At 46.8% G+C, this 21,381-nt stretch overlaps 7 protein-coding genes and 2 pseudogenes across 7 annotated transcripts; 5 read left to right on the top strand and 4 right to left on the bottom strand.

The window, feature by feature from the left end:
* Positions 1 to 29: 29 nt before the first annotated feature.
* LOC126560516 (uncharacterized) lies at positions 30 to 520 on the bottom strand. The gene is made up of 2 exons (XM_050216475.1): positions 506 to 520; positions 30 to 473 (listed from the first exon to the last, which is right to left on the bottom strand). The coding sequence occupies exons 1-2, from the start codon at positions 518 to 520 to the stop codon at positions 84 to 86; spliced, it is 405 nt and encodes a 134-aa protein (XP_050072432.1). The 3' UTR covers positions 30 to 83.
* A 19-nt stretch (positions 521 to 539) lies between these two features.
* Positions 540 to 4,417, bottom strand: LOC126565454 (uncharacterized). Its single transcript, XM_050222635.1, has 2 exons — positions 4,299 to 4,417; positions 540 to 1,109 (listed from the first exon to the last, which is right to left on the bottom strand). Exons 1-2 carry the CDS (start codon positions 4,302 to 4,304, stop codon positions 540 to 542), a joined length of 576 nt encoding a protein of 191 aa, XP_050078592.1. The 5' UTR covers positions 4,305 to 4,417.
* Positions 1,331 to 2,126, top strand: LOC126565366 (uncharacterized; annotated as a pseudogene).
* Positions 4,418 to 4,445: 28 nt separating the features above from the next.
* LOC126565364 (uncharacterized) lies at positions 4,446 to 5,243 on the top strand (annotated as a pseudogene).
* On the top strand, positions 5,188 to 6,422 carry LOC126560515 (cuticle protein 16.5-like). Its single transcript, XM_050216474.1, has 3 exons — positions 5,188 to 5,210; positions 5,563 to 5,605; positions 5,679 to 6,422. The coding sequence occupies exons 1-3, from the start codon at positions 5,188 to 5,190 to the stop codon at positions 6,420 to 6,422; spliced, it is 810 nt and encodes a 269-aa protein (XP_050072431.1).
* A 1,836-nt stretch (positions 6,423 to 8,258) lies between these two features.
* LOC126565635 (adult cuticle protein 1-like) lies at positions 8,259 to 8,747 on the bottom strand. The gene is made up of 2 exons (XM_050222832.1): positions 8,691 to 8,747; positions 8,259 to 8,621 (listed from the first exon to the last, which is right to left on the bottom strand). The coding sequence occupies exons 1-2, from the start codon at positions 8,694 to 8,696 to the stop codon at positions 8,259 to 8,261; spliced, it is 369 nt and encodes a 122-aa protein (XP_050078789.1). The 5' UTR covers positions 8,697 to 8,747.
* A 566-nt stretch (positions 8,748 to 9,313) lies between these two features.
* LOC126565636 (adult cuticle protein 1-like) lies at positions 9,314 to 9,828 on the top strand. The gene is made up of 2 exons (XM_050222833.1): positions 9,314 to 9,387; positions 9,466 to 9,828. Exons 1-2 carry the CDS (start codon positions 9,382 to 9,384, stop codon positions 9,826 to 9,828), a joined length of 369 nt encoding a protein of 122 aa, XP_050078790.1. The 5' UTR covers positions 9,314 to 9,381.
* Positions 9,829 to 10,671: 843 nt separating this feature from the next.
* On the bottom strand, positions 10,672 to 12,873 carry LOC126564426 (sodium-dependent proline transporter). Its single transcript, XM_050221469.1, has 7 exons — positions 12,335 to 12,873; positions 11,808 to 12,265; positions 11,588 to 11,739; positions 11,350 to 11,478; positions 11,074 to 11,274; positions 10,841 to 11,008; positions 10,672 to 10,769 (listed from the first exon to the last, which is right to left on the bottom strand). The coding sequence occupies exons 1-7, from the start codon at positions 12,841 to 12,843 to the stop codon at positions 10,677 to 10,679; spliced, it is 1,710 nt and encodes a 569-aa protein (XP_050077426.1). The 5' UTR covers positions 12,844 to 12,873; the 3' UTR covers positions 10,672 to 10,676.
* A 984-nt stretch (positions 12,874 to 13,857) lies between these two features.
* Positions 13,858 to 20,941, top strand: LOC126563744 (fatty acid synthase-like). The gene is made up of 5 exons (XM_050220444.1): positions 13,858 to 14,008; positions 14,092 to 14,408; positions 14,477 to 16,198; positions 16,273 to 19,185; positions 19,250 to 20,941. The coding sequence occupies exons 1-5, from the start codon at positions 13,859 to 13,861 to the stop codon at positions 20,928 to 20,930; spliced, it is 6,783 nt and encodes a 2,260-aa protein (XP_050076401.1). The 5' UTR covers position 13,858; the 3' UTR covers positions 20,931 to 20,941.
* Positions 20,942 to 21,381: the final 440 nt, after the last annotated feature.

The raw sequence follows: 21,381 nt of genomic DNA, 5'->3' as shown, positions 1-21,381 counted from the left end.
CGAGGAAACAAGGCTTGAGTTAACATTCATACGTCATAGATCGGAGTCGGAGCCGGTTTATTAAAACAATATTATTTACACATTTACAACACATATTTGGCAACTGGAGCGGCCGACAGGTACTTGTTGTATCCCAGTCCGTAACTGCCATAGTTCCACAGACCATTATCGACGACTTTGGTAGCGACGACAGGAGCGACCAGCTTGTTGTATCCGAGACCGTATCCGCTGGAAAGCACCGGAGACACCAGCTTGTTGTATCCCAGTCCGTAGCTGTTATCAACGACCTTGGTGGTGACGACTGGTGCGACCAGCTTGTTGTATCCAAGTCCGTAGCTGTTATCAACGACCTTGGTGTATCCCAGTCCGTAGCTGTTATCAACGACCTTGGTGGCGAGCACCGGAGCTACCGACGGATAATCGACCACATTCTTCACGGCCGGATAGGAACTGTAATACGATGGGTAGGAGTACTTGTATTTTACGTAACTCAATATTTATTTACACTTGTAAGTCCCATTGATCATTATCATATTCATTTACGCCACAATCGACTTCTGGTCAACTAGATGTCCTGGGAGAGGAGCCACATGGACGGCTCCTGGGTTAGCAGCAACGTACTTCGCAGCATGAGCCTGGACTGGGAGGTAGTTGTTGTATCCATAGCCGTATCCGTGACCGACACCGTATCCGTGCTCCACACCATATCCTCCATACAGACCCAGAGTGTTGACGTTGGCCTGAACCACAGTAGGAGCGACCTTGGCGCCGTAGTATCCTCCGTACAGACCCAGAGGACTAACCGACTTCAGTGTGTTGACGTTGGCCTGGACCACAGTTGGAGCGACCTTGGCGCCGTAGTATCCTCCGTACAGACCGTTGTTGTAGACAGAGTACGGAAGAGAGGCCGAGTACGGGTAGGAAGGCCCATGACCCAGCACCGAGGAGTATCCCAGTCCAGTAAGTCCAGAGTAATGATCAAGACTGTTATAACCGTTCAGGCCGTACAGTCCTGAGTTGTAGGAGTACGGTAGAACCGATTGCACTGCTGGCAGGTATGATCCGTTGGAGACAGCGGCTAGAGCCAGGACGGCGATCGCGATGAATCCCTGGACAAAAGAACAAATCCATTCCCTGGTTGTCAGTATTAATAAACACGATTAATGCTTTATCAAAACTCACCTTCATGTTTACAGTTGAGTGCTCTGATCCGATTGGATTCGATCGCGAAAACGTTGCAAATGAACTGTGATCGTTTGACCCAACTATCGTCTGCTTTTATAACGAAACCAAAGTGACACGTTTTCCGCCCCAAATTACGACCTTGCGAATGGAGTTTTCCTTTCGTTTTACTCTTCCGGTATGTGGCGTTATAAAAGATGCGACCATCGATGTTAGTGACATCAGTATTCGCACAACGATTCTAACACTACATCAACCAACATGAAGGTGAGCTCATTCGAAAATTCATTTCGATTTGGTCAACTGTGTTCTAACGATCGTCTCGTGCTTTCTAGTTCTTCATTGCAATCATGGCTGTAGCGTTCGTCGCTGCATCTGAGGCATCTTACCAGCCATACGGTGACGATTTGTCCTACCAGGGATATGGCTATGGACTTCCTCTGTCCAAGGTAGTCGTGGGCTCTTCGTACGGGTACGGTCTGCCAGCAGCTGTGGACAAGTACTCCTACCCATCGTATTACAGTTCCTATCCAGCCGTGAAGAATGTGGTCGATTATCCGTCGGTAGCTCCGGTGCTGACCACCAAGGTCGTCGATAACAGCTACGGACTGGGATACACCAAGGTCGTTGATAACAGCTACGTACTAGGATACAACAAGCTGGTCGCACCAGTCGTCACCACCAAGGTCGTTGATAACAGCTATGGACTGGGATACAACAAGCTGGTGTCTCCGGTGCTTTCCAGCGGATACGGTCTCGGATACAACAAGCTGGTCGCTCCTGTCGTCGCTACCAAAGTCGTCGATAATGGTCTGTGGAACTATGGCAGTTACGGACTGGGATACAACAAGTACCTGTCGGCCGCTCCAGTTGCCAAATATGTGTTGTAAATGTGTAAATAATATTGTTTTAATAAACCGGCTCCGACTCCGATCAATGACGTATGAATGTTAACTCAAGCCTTGTTTCCTCGTTCTCTTTGTCTGATCGTTCGTCGTGCATTTGGGAGAAGTGTGTCCGTTGCTTTTTGGTGATTGCATTTTTTGTTGTTGGTCTAGTTTGGCCATTCACTTGGGATTAGATTCGTGATCGTCCACTGCTGCTGTTGGTATAAAAAGACATCTCTGCACTCGAATCATTCAGAACTAGAACGATCTTCGACTCGATCGCATATCAGCATCAATCCCAAACCTCCATCCAGCAATCATGAAGGTAATTGAAGGATTTCGCCAGCCTTTGAAAGCGAATCAATCCCAACTAACCGTTCAATTCTTCCTGTCCATCCACAGTGCATCGCAGCTGTAGTCATGGTCGCTTTGGTCGCCACCGCCCAAGCCGGATACGCCGTCCCAACCGTATACAGCGTTCCATCGACCACCGTGGTCCAGCAGAACGTGGCTCCGAAGTACGTCACCGCTTACTCTGCCCCGGCCTTTACCTACGCCAGCCACGCCAGTGTCGCTCCGGCCGCTGCCTATGGTGCTCCAGTGGCCACCTATGCTGCTCCGGTTGCCACCTATGCTGCTTCTCCTATCTCTTATGCTGCCCAAAGCACTGTTGTCCAGGCTGCCCCAGTTGCTTATGCTGCCCCGACAGCCTACGCCTACGACCACGGTAACTATGTCCAGGCCGTTCCGACTGTCTACGCTCAGGTCCAGAAGGAAGCTCGTTATGTGGCCGCCAACCGAGGTGCTATCCATGAGGCTCCTCTGGCTGGACATGCCGTTAACCAGAAGTCGTTGAACATTGAACCAGCACCAGGAACTCTGTAAACTTAACTTATTATCGCAGTAAAAGCTCAGTAACATGGATTGAACGATCCTGAAAACAACGAATCTTGTTGGTGGTTTTATTTATGAAAGAGGAACTGGAAAATCTCTCAAAAATAATATGTAATGTACCGATTGTTTGACGTACAATTCAACAAAACAGAGTATTAAACCATAGGAGTGGCCTGGTGGTATAGGCGACAGCGGCGCCGGTCTTCAAACGGCAGGACCGAGGTTTAATTCTCATCCGGACCTGTCCCGCCGTTGTGAGGACTGACTATACAACTACGTGGTATCGGAGAGTTTAGTAAGCCATTTGATGGCCGGCGGGACCTTATGGTCGCTAAGCCAAGAAGGAGAAAAAGAAGAGGAGTATTAAACCCTCAAAATAATCATATATTGGTGTAAAGCTAGTTACAAAAACAAGACAACTTTGTAACTTTCCATGCCACGATGAAACAAATTACTTGGATATTTTAGGGATACATTAATTATGTTTCACAAAAACTGTACTACACACACACGTATTGAGAATTCATGTAAAGGAATTATGTATTTTCGATGTTTTGTTTTTCAAGGGAGCATAACCGCAAACATTTTGATAAAATGAAGAATAAAGACAGTATTATTTTCAGTGTGATTTGGCCGCTAAAATCGTCTATTTATTTACAATTGCATGTCCCATTGATCATTATCACATTCATTTACGCCACAATCGACTTCTGGTTGACCAGATGTCCTGGGAGAGGAGCCACATGGACGGCTCCCGGGTTGGCAGCAACGTACTTCGCAGTATGAGCCTGAACTGGGAGGTAGTTGTTGTATCCGTAGCCGTATCCGTGACCAAGACCGTATCCGTGCTCTACACCGTATCCTCCATACAGATCCAGAGTGTTGACGTTGGCCTGAACCACAGTAGGAGCGACCTTTGCGCCGTAGTATTCTCCGTACAGACCCAGAGGACTAACCGACTTCAGTGTGTTGACGTTAGCCTGGACCACAGTTGGAGCGACCTTGGCGCCGTAGTATCCTCCGTACAGACCGTTGTTGTAGACAGAGTATGGAAGAGCGGCCGAGTACGGGTACGACAGTCCATGACCCAGCACCGAGGAGTATCCCAGTCCAGCGAGTCCAGAGTAATGACCAAGACCGTCATAACCGTTCAGGCCGTACAGTCCTGAGTTGTAGGAGTACGGTAGAACCGACTGCACTGCTGGCAGGTATGATCCGTTGGAGACAGCAGCCAGAGCTAGGACGGTGATCGCGATGAATCCCTAGACAAAAGAACAAATACATTCCCTGGTTATCGTAATCAATAAACACAACAAATGCTCTATCAAAACTCACCTTCATGTTTACAGTTGAGTGCTCCGATTGATTGGATTCGATCGCGAAAACGTTGCAAGTGAACTGTGATTGTTTGACCCAACTATCGTCTGCTTTTATAACGAAACCAAAGTGACACGTTTTCCGCCCCAAATTACGACCTTGCGAATGGAGTTTTCCTTTCGTTTTACTCTTCCGGTATGTGGCGTTATAAAAGATGCGACCATCGATGTTAGTGACATCAGTATTCGCACAACGATTCTAACACTACATCAACCAACATGAAGGTGAGCTCATTCGAAAATTCATTTCGATTTGGTCAACTGTGTTCTAACGATCGTCTCGTGCTTTCTAGTTCTTCATTGCAATCATGGCTGTAGCGTTCGTCGCTGCATCTGAGGCATCTTACCTGCCATACGGTGACGATTTGTCCTACCAGGGATATGGCTATGGACTTCCTCTCTCCAAGGTAGTCGTTGGCTCTTCGTTCGGGTACGGTCTGCCAGCAGCTGTGGACAAGTACTCCTACCCATCGTATTACAGTTCCTATCCAGCAGTGAAGAATGTGGTCGAATATCCGTCGGTTGCTCCGGTGCTGGCTACTAAGGTCGTCGATAACAGCTACGGACTGGGATACACCAAGGTCGTTGATAACAGCTACGGACTAGGATACAACAAGCTGGTCGCACCAGTCGTCACCACCAAGGTCGTTGATAACAGCTATGGACTGGGATACAACAAGCTGGTGTCTCCGGTGCTTTCCAGCGGATACGGTCTCGGATACAACAAGCTAGTTGCCCCAGTCGTCGCTACCAAAGTCGTCGATAATGGTCTGTGGAACTATGGCAGTTACGGACAGGGATACAACAAGTATCTGTCTACCGCTCCAGTTACCAAATATGTTTTCTAAATGTCATCCAATCCATCCACGATGTACATACATACATACAGACATACATGCATGAGTGAATTTATTTTCGGCTGTGGCTGCGCTAATCCCTGCGCTGGGTTGTCACCGCGCGCTCATGTATGTTCGTTATTCTCTTTTCGTTCCTTTGTACGTTCTTTATCGAGTGTTTGTTACTTCCTTTCCATTGAACCCACCCCAATCAAGTCATCTAATAAAAAATGGTCTTTTAAGACACAATTAACCTTTTTGTTTATGGAATAATCCAGTTTTGGCAAGGGAGGTTTTTTCGGACAGGAAAGAAGAATAGGGATCCCACGTATATAAACCGCACAGCCTAGCTGAGATTCGATCACAACTCAATCGATCTTTACACAGTTTGGACAACCTCATCCACAAACCAAGCCCAGCAATCATGAAGGTAAGCGATCGGTATTCTTCACCGGGTTTGCTGTTTCGGAACCCATTTGAACAATTTTTTCGTTCTCTTCCAGTGCATCGCAGCTGTAGTCATGATGGCTCTGGCCGTCGCCCAGGGTGCTGTAATTCCGGTGGTCTACTCCGCCCCGGAAACGACCGTCGTTCAGCAAAACGTGGCTCCGAAATACGTTACGTCGAACGTGGCCTATACTGCCCCAACCGTCACCGCTTACTCCGTCCCAGAAACGACTTACGTGCAGCAGAAATACATCTCGGCCGCTCCAGCTGTAGCCTATGCTGCGCCGGCTGTCACCACCTACAACGTGCGACCAACTACCTACACCACCTTCCAGCAGAACGTTGCCCCGGCTGTCGCTTACTCGGCACCAGTCGTCACTGCCTACTCGGTTCCGGCCGAAAAGACCGTCGTACAGCAGAACGTTGCCCCGAAGTACGTTAGCTACTCGGCTCCGGCTGTGACCACCTACTCTGCGCCAGCTGTCTCTTACGTTGCTCCGGCCGTTTCGTACTCCGCACCGGCCGTTACCTACGCCGCTGCTCCAGTGACGCAATACAAGGCGGTCGCTCCAGTCCCAACCGTGTACTCGTCGGATTCGGAAGTGATTGAGGCTGCCCCCGTTGCTGCCGTCGCTCCGGCTGAAACCGTTGTCGTTGAACAGCCCGCTGCCGCTGTTTTGGCCAAGTCTGAAGCTCGTTATGTCGCCGCCACGCCCGGTGCCGTACATGATGCTCCACTCGCTGGACACACCGTCAACCAGAACGCTTTCAACGTTGAGCCGGCACCAGGAACTCAGTAAGACGATATCGAACAGAGTACACAGCAGCAAAAATGTTTTATTTCGATTACAAGCACACACGCAAACAAAATTAACTAAATTCGAACAACTGACAAGTAATTCGCTTGTTAGATGTAAAAAAATGAAATAAAAAGGCAAAATCTCACGTTAAATCCACGGGTTTTTATTTATCACAAAAAAAATTTATCACACATGGTGTAAATAAAAAGTTTATTTTTGCTTTGTTACCAGATATCAAGAAAATCTCTTAATTCTTCTTTTTCCTTGGCATTACAACTTCAGAAAGTCCTGAATTGCCATTGTTTACCTTGAATTTTATCTAGATTAAATCTGTAACTTCTTCTGTTTGGCTTAACGAACTTCTTGGTCACGCCAGTCATCGAATGGCTTACTAGATTTGTTGATACCACATTGTTGGATAGTCAGTCCTCACTGCTGGGGAACGGTCCGGATGGGATGTGTACCTCGAGCCTGCCGTTTGAAGACCGACGCCTCTGTGACCTTACGAAAGCGGCTCAAGAAATTCACAAATGTTGGTTAAAATACGATCAGCCGGCTCAAGAGATATCAAAATTAAAAATACGAAAAAAAATTAATTTTAGGAAGAACGACAATAATTGCTGTTTAATTTCTTAAAGAATTTTTTATACCATGCAGAAAAATACACCGTAGTACACCACATCAATCTATGCTCACCAAAATTATAGCCAAAAACGTAGCATGACCTGCTCAGTACAAATATATTAATGAGGGACTGCCGTTAATTTAGAAAAATGGTGGCTAGATTTTTTTTGTTTCTTGTCACACAAGTTTGGAAAATCAAATCAAATGAAAAATCGGTCTTGCTGTACGCCAAAGAAATTATTTGTGTACACAAACTCTATCCTACTGTAAAGCTCTTAATCTTAATCTTTAAAAACAAACACTGAAAGAAAACAATCATGAGCGGCACTCCGAAAAGAAAATATCATCGCCAAATAATCAACGAATATTACAATCACTGCATTTTATTACACTTGTGCTTTATCTTGGGAATCAAACCGAAACTTTGACTGGTTGAGTTTTAGTAACATGCACCGCACCCGGATTGGCCGCGACGTTTACTCCACCACCGACCTCAACATTCACCGGCCGTTCTACCGGAACCGGAACGTGCTGCACTACCGGAACATGGTGCACTACAGGCACGTACACAGGCACCTTATGGACGACCTTCTGTACATGCACTTCCGGTACCTTCACGTACTCTCGCACAGTTACGGGATGATAGCTATGGACTCCACCATGTGAATGTTGGTGCAAGAATGGATTGGGATTCGCGTAGACGCTCGCGAGCAGTACCATTACTAGGACGACTGTAAAGCTCTGTAATGGAACGATCACACTAGCATGAATTGTTTACAAAGGAGAAAAACTCATCTTCAAGCGCCTACCTTCATTGTGTTCGATGTGACTGATGGATCGAAGATCACCGACTAATGCTTGTAACAACCAGCTGATGGAATTTATACACGATTCGGGTCGAAGCGCTAGAAAACTAGTTTTCCAAAGTTTCTAGATGATCCGGAAGCACTCAGTGCCTTGTCGTCTTATCAGATTCACAAGCCGTCTATGTATCGGACAATGGCATCGTTACACCGGAACCACACGCGCACCATGTTTCTTTCTTTGCATTGGAGTAGAGTGAGAACCGCCGAGAAGTTACCATTAATAGCCGAATGATTGTATTTCGAACGAATTGCTTCCTAATGTCTAAATTCCTTCTCGACTTTTTGACTTGATTTCATGACTATTTTTGGGATGAGAAATTTAGTGTCTGTTTTCGACTAGCAGCATTTAGTCCGAACCTGGCGCAGCTTCCAGGTTTAGCTGCTGCTGGGAAAAAGCGTGGCCTGGCAGGGGGGCCTCGTGGATCGCTCCTCGGTTGGCGGCTAGATAGCGGGCCTCCTTCTGGTAGACGAACGCCGGAGCACTATACGCCAGCGGGGCGGTGTAGTAGTACGGAGCACCAGGAGCATAAGCCAACGGAGCACTAGCATAGGCGTAGGCTGGGGCCGTCGCGATAAGCTTGGCGTCCGAGTTACTCTGCACGACCGTTGTGTGTGGGGCAGCCAGGGCTAGTGGGGCTCCGTAGAAAAGAGGGGCGAGTCCAGCATCGGCGACTACGGCCAGAGCCATCATGACTACAGCTGCGATGCACTGAGAAAAAAATATTGACAACGATTAATATATTAACCCCTGAGATGCGTGCTATCCTGTATCATGTACCTTCATGATTGCGATAATTGGAATGTTTTCGTTGTGTTCTGAGGGACGGACAGTTGAACTCTGATCACATCTTCGAAGTTACATCGATATTTATACCCTTACGATAAAAAAAAAACCTTCAACGAACAAGACACATAACGTTACAGTTCGTATCAAGAGTCCGTTTCAATCCAGTTCATAATTTTTGCAGAAAATAGCGCAACTATTTTAAAAACAACACACAAAACAATGAAAAAACATTCATAACCAGTTTGTTTGCTTGCAGTCGCGATCCTCTCGCATCGTCAAGTACACTGACCCGCACAACATACGCATTGTTGTTCTGGTTCCATGCGAAGTTGACGATCGCGTATTGACTACGCGTAGACACGCATCTCAGGAACTTGTATTTTACCGATCTGGACACTTGATCTGATTGCATTAAGCTCCTTGTTTTTCGTCTTGCCTTACTTGCCGGGTAGTTGGAGCTGGATCGTGCTCCTTTTCCTTTTTTCGCTTCATATCATCTGATGCTGCAGAAGAATGCGTTCCCATGATTTTTTTAACTCTTTTTGTGACCAGTGGTACGCCAACGTTTTGGCTTGGTATAAAAAGGAAGCATTTACACTCAACACACCACAGAACGCAACTGATTGTTCGATCAAGCAATCCTTCTCCAATATCAACCACAAAACTTTTCTCAACAGCAATCATGAAGGTAAATAGCTTTCAGTTATCAGTCGATTAGTTAGTTAGTATTTTCTACGTGTAATAACGCTTTTCTTTAATTTCTCAGTGCATCGCAGCTGTAGTCATGATGGCTCTGGCCGTAGTCGCCGATGCTGGACTCGCCCCTCTTTTCTACGGAGCCCCACTAGCCCTGGCTGCCCCACACACAACGGTCGTGCAGAGTAACTCGGACGCCAAGCTTATCGCGACGGCCCCAGCCTACGCCTATGCTAGTGCTCCGTTGGCTTATGCTCCTGGTGCTCCGTACTACTACACCGCCCCGCTGGCGTATAGTGCTCCGGCCTTCGTCTACCAGAAGGAGGCCCGCTATCTAGCCGCCAACCGAGGAGCGATCCACGAGGCCCCACTGCCAGGCCACGCTTTTTCCCAGCAGCAGCTAAACCTGGAAGCTGCGCCAGGTTCGGACTAAATGCTGCTAGTCGAAAAGAGACACTAAATTTCTCATCTCAAAAATAGTCATGAAATCAAGTCAAAAATTCGAGAAGGAATTTAGACATTAGGAAGCAATTCGTTCGAAATACAATCATTCGGCTATTAATGGTAACTTCTCGGCGGTTCTCATTCTACTCCAATGAAAAGAAAGAAACATGGTGCGCGTGTGGTTCCGGTGTAACGATGCCATTGTCCGATACATAGACGGCTTGTGAATCTGATAAGACGACAAGGCACTGAGTGCTTCCGGATCATCTAGAAACTTTGGAAAACTAGTTTTCTAGCGCTTCGACCCGAATCGTGTATAAATTCCATCCGCTGGTTGTTACAAGCATTAGTCGGTGATCTTCGATCCATCAGTCACATCGAACACAATGAAGGTAGGCGCTTGAAGATGAGTTTTTCTCCTTTGTAAACAGTTCATGCTAGTGTGATCGTTCCATTACAGAGCTTTACAGTCGTCCTAGTAATGGCACTGCTCGCGAGCGTCTACGCAAATCCCAATCCATTCTTGCACCAACATTCACATGGTGGAGTCCATAGCTATCATCCCGTAACTGTGCGAGAGTACGTGAAGGTACCGGAAGTGCATGTACAGAAGGTCGTCCATAAGGTGCCTGTGTACGTGCCTGTAGTGCACCATGTTCCGGTAGTGCAGCACGTTCCGGTTCCGGTAGAACGGCCGGTGAATGTTGAGGTCGGTGGTGGAGTAAACGTCGCGGCCAATCCGGGTGCGGTGCATGTTACTAAAACTCAACCAGTCAAAGTTTCGGTATGATTCTAAGCAGTAAGATGGTTAGGAAAGATAGGAGCAGATCATTTATTTTACTGAACGTGTTCAACATTATCGCTCCACATTGCGCGTTGATAAGCATCGGCTGGGCCCCAATCTTGTGGTTTTAGTTGATTCTTAAAACGCTAGAGAACAGTACAAAAAAAAACAGGATTTAAAATAAGCTTTTACCAGGAAATGTGTGTCGCTATATTACCTTCATTAAGGGTCCTTTTGTGCGAATCAGCTTATAAATTACAAATGCTGGAATGCAAAGCATTGATACCAAACAACTTGCCCAACCGACTCCTATAGCCCATCGAGGGTACGATAATCCATTGTAAGACACCTCAGTATTGTACACGATTGTAGTGATGAATATAAACTAAGCCAAAAAAAAAACAAAAGCATCATTTCAATATCCAGAATTACAACTATCATTACACTTACCGTCAGTACGATTGGTGTTATGAATTTCCATGACACTATCCAAAATCGTTCCACCTTACGCTCGATCATGAATTCGACATCGCGAACAAACCTGTCACATCCGTAAATCCATGCAACGGCAATGACCTCTACAATGCAAACCAGTATCACCGAAATTGACGCCGAATACCAGTCCAGCAGCTGCACCAGATACATTCCACCCTGCAAACGAGAATAGGAACTCAATGCGACACGTCAGAAGGTACTGGGTTTTAGCCACGCTGCGCAGTGTCTTACCTGTGTGACGCAGGCCAAAGACATCAGTAAGAGAAGAAAACATGTTCCACCCGTTATTAGAAGCTTCATGGAGCGCAACACGGGAAAGACATCAAGCACCGAAGAAACGATGGCTTCTATTTGGACGAACTAAAATTTAAAAAATAAAGTGGTTTTTGACTCTTTTCCTGTAATGCATTACACTTAGCATACTTTTTTTATTATTCATGTAGAACGGCCAGGCCGTATTGCTACTTACCATACTATCAACACCAAGAAAAAATAACATACTGAAAAACAGACACGCCCACAGTGGTGATAGTGGCAGCATACTGATCGCCTCCGGATACGTGATGAAAGCCAAGCCTGGACCACCGGTGGCAGCCGTCGCTACTGGAAGACCTGTTTGATCTGCGACGCATAATGACAATTAACCTTATTTTTCTGCTTGGTTCGGTACACATCTTCACATATCTTACGTGAAAAGTATCCCAACACAGAAAACACCACAAAGCCAGCCAAAATGCTTGTCCCACAGTTAACGATCGGTATGATGATCGAGTCCATCTTTGTGTTGTTTTTGAAGTGATTGTAGCTCGCCATATTCACAATCCCACCCCAGCCAGGACCAAGCGAGAAGAAAATTTGTATAGCTGCGTCTGCCCACACGCGCAGATTTAACAGCTGACTCCACTCTGGCATAATGTAGAACTTGATGCCTTCCAACGCTCCCGGTAGTGTCACACCGCGCACCAGCAGCACCGCAAGGATTGCGAATGGGAATGTCGCCGTAAAGTAGACAACCTTACCGACCGATTGAACACCTTTTGCGATACAGCAAAATACAACTATCCAGACAATGATATCGCATATTAAGAGTGGCTTCACAAACCGTCCCATGTGTTCGATACCGTCCGAGATGTGAAGAATTTCATTGCTACAAATAGAGCAATAAACACACTGCATTAGCGATCAGATGTAAGAGTTAGCTTTCGCACATGCTTACTGGAAAAACTCATCCGCCGGTGTACGATACCGATCCGCCACACTGAGTGCACTGTTATTGAGAAACAACTCCACCTGTTGTTCACCACGAAGTTCCAAACATCGATCCGTATTCCAAGCATTATCACACGTTTCCCAAGGAAGATGTGCTTGTAACGATCGCCACAGAAACACCAACGGGTAGGATATGATGGCACTGTAGTACGCAGTGCAGATAAAGTTAATCACCACGATCGCGATACCGGCACCCTTGAGCAGTGGAACGATCTGGAACACCGTTATACACCCGGTTCCACTAAACTGCCCGAGACACGTTTCCAGAAAGAACAGCGGTATGCCGCACAGAACCAGCATCAACAAGTACGGCACAAGAAATGCTCCACCACCGTTCCGATAGCAAAGGTATGGAAAACGCCACACATTGCCTAGCCCAATCGCATAGCCAATGCATGATAGGATGAACTCTGTTTTCGATGCCCAATGTCCACGCGATGCTTTGACTTCCGTCATAGCGATCCTCGGATGCTGAATACTACCAACCAACTGGCCATCCCATCGTGTGCCGGGATCGCTTCGGATTGAGATGTTAGACGCTATGCTCTAACGCACTAGGTGCTCCATATTATCTCGACCTGCTATTCTTATCCTGGGTGCGCATCTCAATCAACGCTGATCATCTTCAATTGACTGATAATCCACAAAGACCGCAACACATGGGGACCCCTAACAGACGACACATTGTCTTCTTCAGCTGAGATGTTTATCCACAGTCCAACAATACCACACTAGTTTACACCAGAAATCTTCCATCTTTAACAACACTGGATCACCGTACGGATACACTGCACTCGACGCACCCTCTCTGGAACACTTTACTGTCAAACATGCGGTAACAAATTGTCCGCAAGAATCGAAGCGCGGTACGCCTGATTAACGCAACCCATTATTTATACTTCCTTCAAATGGTCCGAACCGTAACGAATTAATTTTCCTACACCTAACAGGTCAGTTGCCGCGTATCATTTGCATTCATTAGCAATTTCAAGGTTAGACTAACCGTACCAAAACGATTCGTGTCAATCCATTTCTGCGATCCTGCAAAAGTGCAAATCCATGTACTACGTATGAAATTATTACCCGACATCATTCGTCTACAAATTCTGAAGAATTCTGGAGCAGTCGAAAGTGATTCACTCTAGGGTTCAGGGTAAAACATTTCGGCCAACATATCGTGCGGGGCACAATTAGTCATCCCAAGGTAAACCCTCAACCGGCATAGGACTGCCCATTGACCTGTATCTATTCGCTAACCTATTTCTCCTCAATGCTATTTATTGCATATTAATACGCTAAATTTGCACAATCCACTGTGCGGCACAGCTAGAGCCATAGGAAAAAAAAGTTGTCTTAATAGCTCCGAATATAAAACCAAGCTAGCGCTATCGATACTGCAGCAGTGCACTCTTCACTATACGGTCGTACATTTCACTACAAGCAACACAAATCACCCACGAAAACTATCACCATGCAGTCTAGCAGCAATCCATCTACGTCATCCTCTGTCGCAAAATGTACTTCAATCACCTCGGACGATTCGATCGTAATCAGTGGCATTGCGGGCAAGTATCCGCGTTCGGACAGTGTAGAACATTTTGCCAAAAATCTCTACAACAAGGTACGAAGCAAGTGGCGTGTAGTGAACGTGTCTTAGCTTACATCTCGCTAATGTGAACCGCTGTTCACTTTCTGTTTCCAAAGGTCGATTTGGTCGATGATAAAGAAGATCGATGGCGTCATCTGTACGCTGGCATTCCGAAGCGCCTAGGGAAGTTAAACAATTTGGGAAAGTTTGATGCGGAGTTCTTCAACAGTGGCTTCCAGGAAACGCATACGATGGATCCGCAGCAGCGTCTGCTATTGGAGCATTGCTACGAAGCGTTGCTGGACGCCGGGCTGCATCCGGATGACATCAAAGGTTCGCGTACGGGCGTGTTTGTCGGTGTGTCAATTGCGGAGACGGAAATCTATTGGACTTACAAGAAAACCAAATCACCGTACAATAGATCTATCTTGGGGTGAGTGTAGCAGCATTACATGGATTTTTTTTACAATGAGATGCTATTAATGATGTAATTAAATACAGGTTCGTTCGAAGCATGCTTGCAACCAAAATTGCGTACGCATTGGATCTGAAGGGACCTGCCATGGCGGTAGATACGGCATGCAGCAGCTCCATGTACGCTCTCGATTGGGCCTGTAAAGCCATCCGTCAAGGACAGTGTGATTCCGCCATTGTTGCCGGTACCAATCTTACGTTGCATCCTTACATTACGCTTCAATTTGCACTGCTCGGTGTGCTAGCAGCGGACGGATTTTGCCGACCATTCGATAAGAATGCTTCCGGATACTCCCGATCGGAGGCTAACGCAGTGATTCTGCTCCAAAAGGCAAAGGATGCCAAACGTATTTATGCACACGTTGTGAACACCAAAACGAACTGCGATGGATACAAGCTCGAGGGTATTACCTTCCCATCGAACAAGATACAGAAGCAGCTGCTGGATGAGCTGTACTCCGAGGTACCCTACGATCCTAAGGACGTCAGCTATGTCGAGGCTCACAGTACCGGTACCATGGTTGGAGATCCGGAGGAATGTGACGCCATTGAAAAAGTGTTCTGTCCCGACAGAACCGATCCACTACTGGTCGGCTCGGTCAAATCAAACATCGGACATTCGGAAGCTGCCGCTGGTATCTGTTCCGTTACCAAATGTGTAATTGCGATGCAAAATTGTATCATTCCACCGAACATCAACTACACCGAACCACGATCGGATGTACCATCACTACTCAACGGAAAGCTTAAGGTGGTTGATCAATCGACTCCCCTAGGTGGACCACTTGTAGCGGTAAATTCCTTCGGATTTGGAGGTGCTAATGCTCATGCACTGCTACACAACTGCACGAAGCAAAAGATCAACGGTGGTTACCCATCGGACGGACTGCCACGGTTGATAGTTTGGAGCGGTAGAACCATTGCTGCGGTGGATAATTTCCTGAACAGTCTAAAAGGCAAAGCATATGATGCCGAATTTTACGCCCTAACTCATAACATTCAGCGCAAGGAAATTCCCAAAATGATCACCAAAGGGTACGCTATCTTCGGTGGACGTCAGGACCGTACTGCTGAACTGCTGTTTAAAGCGACTTCCACCGTTACTCCCAAAAAATATAAGGTTCCTCCAGTAACGCTTGTGTTTGGACAGCTAGAAAGCAACTGGAAGGAGACGGTGGAAGCGTTTAAGCAGTTTCCAGAGTTTGTTGAAAGCACTAAGGAATGTCTGCAAGCGATAAGGGCGTGTGCGTTCGATGCATTCGATCAGACAATGCAGACGGACGATTCAATTCATCGCATCTTGTGGACGTTCATCACTCAAGTGGGTGTGTACCGGATGTTGATCAAGTCTGGCTTATCGATCGATCAGTACGCTGGATATGCTGCAGGACAAATCGCATGTGCGTATTTTGACGGAGTGCTATCGCTTCAAGATGCACTGCGAGTGGCCTACGCACAGGGTTATATTATTCGTGCCCATCAAACTGAAAAGAACTCTAGCAACAATGTTTCATCGAACAAACAGCTTAACGTTAAGATGGCAGCTGCACTTAAGCCTCTGCGACTTCGAGCTGCAACACCAAAGTGGTTTAATCCTTGCCAACTGAAAACTTTCGATATGTACGATTCAAAGGCAACGGCATCGTTGTTCCAAACTTTAGGAAATGTAACGCTCGTTTTGCAGCCATTGAATGATTCTTTGAAGTCGTCGACTGAGGTTGTCATTAACTTCCTGAAGGCGATCGGAGAGTAAGTATTATCACGTCTTAATCTCTCAAATAATCATGTGTAATTATTTATCCAACCATCGTCTACATTTCCAGAGCATTCCAGAAAGGTCATCAAATCAACCTGCTGTCGCTGTATCCATCGATCGACTTTCCCGTTTCGCAGGGTACTCCCATGATTTCATCACTTCTCGAGTGGGATCATTCTGCCGATTGGCATGTCACCAACTTCCGGACGACTCGTATGGTTGATCAAAGCACCTCGGAGTATACGATTTCATTCTCGGAACAAGACTACATCGCTGGCCACTGTATTGATGGAAGAATCCTCATACCGGCTACGGGATATCTGTTTTACGTCTGGGATTCCTTCTCCGGCAAAATGGGCATCATTCCCGAAGAAATGCCGGTAGAATTTTTCGATATAGAATTTTTGCGTGCTACCACACTCGTTGGAGATCAGCAGGTAACGCTTTCAATCGATTTGAATGATGTTACGGGCTACTTTGAGGTACGTGAAGGTACGGCACTAGTAGTCACGGGTCGCATTCAGGCACTCGCCAATTACAAACCACCGGTCATCGAGCACAAGAAGAGCGATGCGGTAATACTCCCATCGAAGGACTTCTATAAGGAGCTTCGACTGCGTGGATACCACTACGGAGGATACTTCAAGTCTGTGCTAGAATCAGCTGCTGATGGATCGTATGCTAAGATTGAATGGAAATTTAACTGGACAGCGTTACTCGATTGCATTCTGCAAGTCGCCATCATTGCTGTGGATTCTCGATCGCTCGTGATTCCTACCCGCATTGAGTCGATGAAGATTGATCCTATACAGCACAAGGGAACGGACCAGGGCAATGAAATTCCAAGCTATAACGCTCGCTTCGACCCAGAACTTAACCTTTTGCAATGTGGAGCGATAGAAATACGAGGACTTAATGCTAGTTCCATCGCGCGACGACTTCCGCCGGGTGTTCCTGTACTTGAAACTTACAAGTTCCAACCGTACTATCCACAACACGTAGCTCCACTAGCCACTGCCGTTTCAACCATTGTTCAAACGATTCTGGAGAATCAAGCCACAATCTTTTTCTCCGTCACGGAAGTTCATTCTAAAACGAGGGAGCCTATCATTTCCCTTTTCGGCGATGCTATCGGTGACTTGCCGTTGGTGAAGGCCCACCTTACATTGCTTTCCAACACGAAGCCTGAGCCCATCCCTAACGTCACTATCTCGGAAGATAAGCTCATGAAGCAACGTAACGTACTGTTGCTTATCTGTGAGAACCTCTTCAGCGACGACGAGTTCATCTCCGATGCTATCAACTCGCTTTCCGATCAGGGCTTCATACTGCTTCGCGAGTCTCAAGGATATCAGCTTCAGGATAGCCATCGACGGCTCCAGCTTGTGAGTACCCTCCCGATCGAAGGAGAGACATTCCTGCTACTCCAACAAAAGAAGTCCGCTATGAACACCTCCGTCGATGCTCACGTTATTCAAATATCGTCGAAAGATACCGCCCATAACTGGTTGTTGGAGTTGAAACAAGAAGTCAAAACGAAACCCATCATTCTCGTCGCTCAAAATGATCCTTCTTCGGGTATCATCGGACTTGTGAACTGTATCCGCAAGGAACCCAACATTCAAACTGTTTCTTGTTTCTTCATTGATGATCCCAATGCTCCGGCGTTTGATCCATCCAATCCATTCTACAAAGATCAGATTGAGCTTGGACTGGCGATCAACGTCTATCGCAATGGTCAATGGGGATGCTATCGCCATTTCAAGCTGCTGGAAGAGCCGCGGTATGAGTCGACCACTAACCACTGCTTCGCCAACTGTGTCAAGCCTGGAGATCTCTCTTCATTCACGTGGATGGTTGGACCGTTGAGCGAGCAACCGCCTAAAAGTCCTTTGGTTAAAGTCGTGTACAGCTCTTTGAATTTCAAGGACGTTATGATTGCTACCGGAAGACTAACGCTTGAAACGTTCTGCACCGACAGGATGGAACAAGAGTGCGTTCTAGGCTTCGAATATTCTGGTGTTACAGCGACCGGTAAGCGGGTAATGGGCATCATTCAAGCTGGATCTATGGCTACAATAATTGAGGCAGATAGTGCCTTTACTTTGGACGTACCTAATGACATAACTTTGGAACAGGCAGCTACCATACCTACTGTATACGCTACGGTCTACGCTGCCTTCTTCATTTGCTCTCAAATTCGCAAAGGAAATTCCGTTCTTATACACGCTGGTACGGGAGGTATCGGTCTTGCCGCTATTCGAGTTTGTCTAGCATACGGACTTGAAGTCTTTACCACCGTCAGCACCAAGGAGAAACGAGAGTTCCTCCTCAGTTACTTCCCTGACCTGAACCCCAACAACATCGGTAATTCCAGAGATACCTCCTTCGAAACTCTCATCAAGGAGCGTACTGATGGCCGAGGTGTCGACTTTGTTCTCAACTCTCTTTCCGAGGAAAAGCTTCAGGCATCCATCCGCTGCTTGGCAAAGGGAGGACATTTCCTCGAAATCGGAAAGTACGACATGATGAAGGATTCTAAGCTGTCAATGGCGCTCTTCCAGAAAGGAATTACCTTTACCGCCGTGCTCGTCGATTTGTTGTTCAAGGAAAGACGCAATCTGCTGATAGCGCTGCAGAAACTCATGTTGACCGATATTTCCAAGGGCATCATTCAACCGCTTCCTACTACCGTCTTCCAGGCGCATGAGATCGAACAAGCGTTCCGATATCTTGCTACTGCCAAACACATCGGAAAGGTTGTACTTAAGATTCGTGACAATGAGGATGATGTCGGTTCTGTCCCAATATCCTATCTTCCTCGGGTATACTGTAACCCAGAGCAAAGCTTCGTCATTGCTGGTGGTCTTGGTGGATTTGGACTCGAGTTGGCCGATTGGCTTATTATTCGAGGATGTCGTAAGCTAGTGCTCAGCTCCAGCCGAGGAATCACCAAGCCTTATCAACAGTACCGTATCAAGTAAGTAGTCTACACTCTGAGACTTACCCCAACTCGTTGAATATATTCCTCTCTCACTCTCTAGCACATGGCACACATACGGAGTCCAAGTTGTCATCTCCACGGAAGACATTTCTACCGAGAGTGGATGTCGTCGACTCCTCCAACAAGCCATCCGCATGGGACCTATCGCTGGTATCTTTAATCTGGCCGTACAGCTCCGGGACGCGATTATCGAAAACCAATCGGTGGATAAGTTTGCCGAATGTTTGGCTCCTAAGGCTACCGCCACACATCATCTCGACCTTATCAGCCGTGAGCTGTGTCCCATGCTGAAACACTTCGTCGTGTTCTCCAGTGTCTCTTGCGGCCGAGGAAATGCTGGCCAGTCTAACTACGGTATGGCGAACTCCATCATGGAACGAATCATCGAGCATCGTGTCGCTCAAGGCCTGCCGGGAAAAGCCATCCAATGGGGAGCCATCGGTGAGGTCGGTATTGTTGCGGATATGCAAGAGGACAAGATCGACATGGAGATCGGAGGTACATTGCAGCAACGACTCTCGTCCTGCATCCAAGTGCTCGATCAACTACTCTCCACTCAAGAGCCTATTGTGGCCAGTATGGTTGTGGCCGAGAAGCGAAGCTCTAGTGGTGGAGCGAAGAACATCGTCGAGGCTGTTATGAACATCATGAACATTCGAGACATGAAGTCTGTCTCTGTTGAGAGTACCCTTGCCGACATCGGTATGGATTCTCTCATGGCCGTCGAAATCCGACAGGTACTGGAGCGTGACTTCGATATCATTCTAACGCCGCAAGATCTTCGTACACTCACGTTCTCCAAGCTTCAGAAGCTTGCTGACGCAAAGGCTGAGAATGAGGCTGCTGAGGCCACTACTCAACAGCTGCAGCTTGAGGACTTGCTGGCTAGCTTCGGTGATGAAGCCGCCAGCCATCACACTGTCCTACGATTGCCCTCCAAGTGTAACGATCTCGAATACGATCGTCCCGTGCTGCTCATCCCAGGCATTGAGAGTGTTTGCAGCCCGGCCTGGACGAAGATCGCTTCCGAAATTAATGCTCCTACATTCATGCTGCAGACGTTCGCCAACGCTACCGACGAGCAGACCGTCTCCGGAATCGTTGACACCGTGTTTGACGAGATGTTCGAGACTGTCTTCGCCAAGGCGGAACAGTTCTTGGTCATTGGATATTCCTTCGGATCGTTGTTGGCGCTAGAGATCGTGAAACGCCTGGAAGCACGATCACTACAAGGAAAGTTGATGCTAATCGATGGTTCTCCATTGTATCTGCAACGCTTCGCCAGCCACCATTTATCAGGCTTTGATGACGAACATCTTCAAATGGCAATCCTCACACTCATCCTATCGTTCGCATTGCCCTCGGTGTCCAACGAAATCATCAGCACAATCATGAGCGAAGCTACGTACGACATGCGTGTCTCAAAAATGTTGGAAATTGGTCGCGAATCAAATCCCTTCTCCGAAGAGTATACGCGCAAAATGATGCGAGTATTGTTCAACCGACTAAAAGCAGCCATGAACATGAGCACCGATGTGAAGGAAAAACTAGTGTCGCCATTGGTTCTCGTGCGCTCGGGAACGATTAGCGAAATTGAGGAGGATTACGGACTAAGCGAGTTCACACAGTCGTCCATGATTGTCAAGGTCATCGACGGTACGCATCAGACCATGTTATCCAACATGGAACTGCTTGAAATTATTAATAAGGACACTCTGTGAACATGCGATCGATAAAAAAAAAACGAAAGCCTATTTATCAAATTCCATAAGATAATCAATAAAACGAAGCATTGAAAAAGCGATGAAATATTTGTTTACTTGTTGTGTCCGACACTAACTTCCGGCAAGAAAAAACTGTAAAGCCAATATAAACACCAACAGCAAAAAGTTTTTTACCATTTGACCCCATTTCTTACACAGTATAACTTCGCTTGCTTCCACACAAACTACCCCAAACTACACTGATTTAATTAATTCTTTCTACCAACTTGCCACATACAATGGGCTCGTAGAAACAGTTTGTAGCGCTCATACCCACTAACCCGTGCACCACACGATACAGTTAAGAAAATGCCATTTCACCTCACTCACACAGTATAATTAACACTTTAATTAGCTGTCGGAGCTTTAAAAGGTTTAAAGTGAAAAACAATGCGCATGCTACTAATTG

Source organism: Anopheles maculipalpis, chromosome 3RL, assembly GCF_943734695.1.
Source record: "Anopheles maculipalpis chromosome 3RL, idAnoMacuDA_375_x, whole genome shotgun sequence".
Classification (NCBI taxonomy): domain Eukaryota; kingdom Metazoa; phylum Arthropoda; class Insecta; order Diptera; family Culicidae; genus Anopheles; species Anopheles maculipalpis.
The sequence above is the reverse complement of the archived record's forward strand: the minus strand, read 5'-3'. Positions and strand labels throughout refer to the sequence as shown.

Excerpts from the sequence above, each read along its gene's own strand:
- LOC126560515 (XM_050216474.1), top strand. The coding sequence starts at position 5,188 with ATGTCATCCAATCCATCCACGAT. Across the intron at positions 5,211-5,562 it reads TCATCCAATCCATCCACGAT|TTTGGACAACCTCATCCACA; the intron begins GTACATACATAC and ends ATCTTTACACAG. Across the intron at positions 5,606-5,678 it reads CAAGCCCAGCAATCATGAAG|TGCATCGCAGCTGTAGTCAT; the intron begins GTAAGCGATCGG and ends GTTCTCTTCCAG.
- LOC126564426 (XM_050221469.1), bottom strand. The coding sequence starts at position 12,843 with ATGACGGAAGTCAAAGCATCGCGTGGACATTGGGCATCGAAAACAGAG. Across the intron at positions 11,740-11,807 it reads TGTGTTGGGATACTTTTCAC|ATCAAACAGGTCTTCCAGTA; the intron begins GTAAGATATGTG and ends TATGCGTCGCAG. Across the intron at positions 11,009-11,073 it reads TAACACCAATCGTACTGACG|TTTATATTCATCACTACAAT; the intron begins GTAAGTGTAATG and ends TTTTTGGCTTAG.
- LOC126563744 (XM_050220444.1), top strand. The coding sequence starts at position 13,859 with ATGCAGTCTAGCAGCAATCCATCTACGTCATCCTCTGTCGCAAAATGT. Across the intron at positions 14,409-14,476 it reads TACAATAGATCTATCTTGGG|GTTCGTTCGAAGCATGCTTG; the intron begins GTGAGTGTAGCA and ends AATTAAATACAG. Across the intron at positions 19,186-19,249 it reads TATCAACAGTACCGTATCAA|CACATGGCACACATACGGAG; the intron begins GTAAGTAGTCTA and ends CTCACTCTCTAG.